The sequence below is a fragment of the Limulus polyphemus genome, unplaced genomic scaffold (assembly GCF_000517525.1).
Source record: "Limulus polyphemus unplaced genomic scaffold, Limulus_polyphemus-2.1.2 Scaffold1253, whole genome shotgun sequence".
NCBI lineage: Eukaryota > Metazoa > Arthropoda > Merostomata > Xiphosura > Limulidae > Limulus > Limulus polyphemus.
This window is the reverse complement of record NW_013666863.1, coordinates 66,395-71,256: the sequence shown is the minus strand read 5'-3', so window position 1 is coordinate 71,256 and position 4,862 is coordinate 66,395. Positions and strand designations below refer to the sequence as shown.

At 33.9% G+C, this 4,862-nt stretch overlaps 1 protein-coding gene across 6 annotated transcripts in view; it reads left to right on the top strand.

Moving 5' to 3' along the window:
* The window catches only part of LOC106462791 (EH domain-binding protein 1-like), a 143,550-nt gene that overhangs the window by 111,128 nt on the left and 27,560 nt on the right, over positions 1-4,862 (top strand). For all 6 annotated transcript variants that reach the window (XM_022390136.1, XM_013922753.2, XM_022390133.1 and 3 more), the window contains one exon: positions 2,207-2,280. In XM_022390136.1, the coding sequence (XP_022245844.1) occupies positions 2,207-2,280 (74 nt within the window). The remainder of the gene's footprint in view (positions 1-2,206; positions 2,281-4,862) is intronic.

Sequence of the window (4,862 nt, the reverse complement as noted above, 5' to 3'; positions counted from 1 at the left end):
AAACCCACTTAAAGATACTAATACAACTGTAAACTTAGTAGTTCAAACCCACTTAAAGATACTAATACAACTGTAAACTTAGTAGTTCAAACCCACTTAAAGATAGTAATACAACTGTAAGCTTAGTAGTTCAAACCCACTTAAAGATAGTAATACAACTGTAAACGTAGTAGTTCAAACCCACTTAAAGATAGTAATACAACTGTAAACGTAGTAGTTCAAACCCACTTAAAGATAGTAATACAACTGTAAGCTTTAGTAGTTCAAACCCACTTAAAGATAGTAACACAACTGTAAGTTTAGTAGTTCAAACCCACTTAAAGATAAAGTTGAGTTACTTGTATTAGTATATATAAAAGGGTTTGAACTACTAAGGTTACACTTATTTGCATTAGAGTAGTTCAAACCCATTTAAAGATATTATTACAACTAACTGTAAATTTAGAAGTTCAAACCCATTTAAATATACTAATATAGTGTGTTCTAAGATGATGGATTAAATTGATATAACAGCACTGCGATCAGTGGAATCATACACAATACGTTTATCTGTTTGTTAAAAAAAATTCCAACATAATTTCCCTCGTAATTAATGGAAAAAATCACATCATCATATTTTGGTAACCAATCAGCCACCTGAGTTTATGACATTTCTTCTTTCTTCGCTTCACTACTCGTAAGCATCAAATCATCTTTCCGGAGTGACACACCTGGAAGAACGGAGACAATACCTTTTCTTTCCAGAGTGACACATCTGAAAGAACGGAGACAATACCTTTTCTTTCCAGAGTGACACACCTGAAAGAACGGAGTCAATACCTTTTCTTTCCAGAGTGACACACCTGAAAGAACGGAGGCAATACCTTTTCTTTCCAGAGTGACACACCTGAAAGAACGGAGTCAATACCTTTTCTTTCCAGAGTGACACACCTGAAAGAACGGAGACAATACCATTTCTTTCCAGAGTGACACATCTGAAAGAACGGAGACAATACCTTTTCTTTCCAGAGTGACACACCTGAAAGAACGGAGACAATACCTTTTCGTTCCAGATTGACACACCTGAAAGAACGGAGACAATACCTTTTTTTTCTTCTGGTTTAGTTATTTATTGTTTTGGTCCATTTACTAATGAGATAACGAACAAGGTGGTTGATTCGTTTGCCAAAAAAATTTCGGTATTTATATCGATTCATGTGCCAATGAAAAGATAAATAGTAGAATAATAAGTTCAATTCTTGTGCTATAAATTGGTAACAGTTATTTTAGTTTATGTGCCAACAAGATAAAGAAGTAATTGCCGTTCTTGCTCCACTGATACAGACGCGGATTGGCCTTGTAGTAGAGCTTTGGATTTCGGAGCTGGGAAGGCGGGTTCAAGTCCGTGAGATACCAAAACATATTCCCCGCACTTTTAGTTATTGGAGCGTTATAAGCGTGACAGTCAATTCCTTGGCGTGGATAGTTGGTGGTGTTGACTGGCTGACTTGGCTGTAATGCATGGTCAGTAATTCCAAATTAGGAGTGGCAAATAGCCTTAGTAGCTTTGCCATAAATACAGAACACAGCTTAATCCGAAATTAATATTAACATGTGTAAATAAGTGACAGAAGTACTAATTTGCTTATGTTTATGTGTGCATGCACCACCAAAAATAAAACCCAAAAACGTACTTAAGCACGCATAAACGTTTTTTGCAAATATAACAGAAAACATTTTAATGTAATTGAACTCTTTTTCAAGCCGAATATTGGATAAATATTACAAAATTGAAAAATTCAAAATGATTTGCTTCATGTACAGTTTATGTGAGCTATCGAGCAGCGTTCAAATTATTCAAGTTTTATGGCTGCGCGCACATAGTGGAACATACACAATACACCTTGGGTGCAGCATGTCAATAGTTGATATGAAAATGCACTTCAGAACTGATTATTCCAACAATGACGCAAGAGTAAATGAACAAACTTGTGCATATTTTCAGAAGTTCTAATATTTGGTTAATGATTAGGTATATATAATTTTCTTCAAACAATAAGTTAAGACCGATGACTCATTGGTGTAAAATTGAGCTTCGTATGGGAGACAGTTTGTTGTCTAGTTTTGTCTACATGCACATCATGTTTAACATACGTTGTGTAATCTTAGGAACACTTTAGAAATACCTGGTTCATGTTTTTCATATTATCTGTACGTTGTCTTTCAGAGAGAAAGAGGAAGACTTAGAAAGAAAGTTTGAACTCTTGAACCGGGAACTACGGGCGATGTTGTCGCTTGAAGGTATGTGGTCAGTCGGAATTAAACTGTAGACTCGTAACGTGTATGAACAGTATGTATTAACTCGCAAATAAATTTTCTACCGTTTGCTGCCTCTAGGTTTCCATATATTGACTAATTTCATATTTAACACTAAAGAACCGACAAGAAATTGAGTACTTCACTAATTTCCTACATAAAATAGAATTTTGTTAAAATTGTGTTTGATTCGTAAAGTGAGTCACAACACCTACCCATACCACCCTCGCTCGACACTACATTTATTTCACTCCCACAGCTTTTGGTTACAGTTGAACAACCTTTTACCAGCGCTTCAGTTTATGACATCATTCTGTTATATTAATTAAACACATACAACTGTTATCGTTCAATATGAAGTGTTTATGTGGTTTGGTGCGAAGAAATGTGATTTGCAACAATACAAGTATATGGACTGTACTTTACTCTGGATGTGAATCGATACAAATTAAATAAACTACTGCACAAATACCGCTTAATTATTCCTTTTATTTGTCATATTCTTAGTTTTTAATCAGATTCATCATAGTTATACTTTGCACTTAAACAGGAGTTCTCTAACTTTCTCAGCGCAAGAACACCCAGAACATTCTGTATTCTGACTCAGGTCCCCCACCCAATGAATCTATAGATACTGAGCACCTTAAAAGTATTGTGTGTGTGTGTTATGTATTTTGTACGACTTCGTTGACACTTTCCTGTGGTCCCCGGGAATGGGTGCGTCCAAGTTTGGAAACCACTGCCCTAAAATAATGTTTTCAAAGACGAATCTATCATACGCTGTAGTAATACACATATCCATGCGCGATTTTGTTTTGTTTTGGTGCGTCTTTTTAGAAAACTTCAATACTGTATATCCTGAATTATCAATATATTCCAGGGTGAAAAATGTAGCAGTTGAGGACTTGACGTTTTACCAAGGTTTATAAATATAGAACCTTGTTTAACATTCTTTGCTCCAGTTTCCTCTTTATGTGTAAGATTTTATACTGAACTAGAACTGGATGTAATCTCAGCACTCGAGATTTCAATTGCTTATACTAGTAACTTCATTAACAGTCTACACTATAACAACTTTACCAACAGCTTATACTAGTAACTTCACTAACAGTCTACACTATTATAACTTTACCAACAGCTTATACTAGTAACTTCACTAACACTCTACACTATTATAACTTTACCAACAGCTTATACTAGTAACTTCACTGACAGTCTACACTGTTATAACTTTATCAACAGCTTATACTAGTAACTTCACTAACAGTCTACACTATTATAACTTTACCAACAGCTTATACTAGTAACTTCACTAACAGTCTACACTATTATAACTTTACCAACAGCTTATACTAGTAACTTCACTAACAGTCTACACTATTACAACTTTACCAACAGCTTATACTAGTAACTTCACTGATAGTTTACACTATTATATCTTTACCAACAGCTTATACTAGTAACTTCACTAACAGTCTACACTATTACAACTTTACCAACATCTTATACTTGTAACTATATTAACAGTCTACACTATTACAACTTTATCAACAGCTTATACTAATAACTTCACTAACAGTCTACACTATTATACCTTTACCAACAGCTTATACTTGTAACTATATTAACAGTCTACACTATTACAACTTTACCAACAACTTATACTAGTAACTTCACTAGCAGTTTACACTATAACAACTTTACCAACAACTTATACTAGTAACTTCATTAACAGTCTACACTATTACAACTTTACCAACAGCTTATACTAGTAACTATATTAACAGTCTACACTATTACAACTTTACCAACAGCTTATACTAGTAACTGCACTAGCAGTCTACACTATAACAACTTTACCAATAGCTTATACTAGTAACTCTACTAACAATCTACACTATTACAACTTCACCAACAGCTTATACTAGTAACTTCACTAACAGTCTACACTATTACAACTTTAGGAACAGCTTATACTAGTAACTTCATTAACTGTCTACACTATTACAACTTTAGGAACAGCTTATACTGGTAACTTCACTAACAGTCTGCACTATTACAACTTTACCAACAGCTTATACTAGTAAATTCACTGACAGTCTACACTGTTATAACTTTACCAACAGCTTGTACTAATAACTTCACTGACAGTCTACACTATTATAACTTTACCAACAGCTTGTACTAATAACTTCACTGACAGTCTACACTGTTATAACTTTACCAACAGCTTATACTAGTAACTTCACTAACAGTCTACACTATTATAACTTTACCAACAAGTTATACTAGTAACTTCACTAACAGTCTACACTATTAAAACATTAACAACAGCTTATACTAGTAACTTCACTAACAGTCTACACTATAATACCTTTACCAACAGCTTATACTAATAAGTTCACTAACAATCTACACTATTACAACTTACACTAGTAACTTCACTAACAGACTACACTATTACAACTTTACCAACAGCTTATACTAGTAATTTCACTTACAATCTACATTATTACAACTTTACCAACAGCTTATACTAGTAACTTCACTAACAGTCTACACTATTA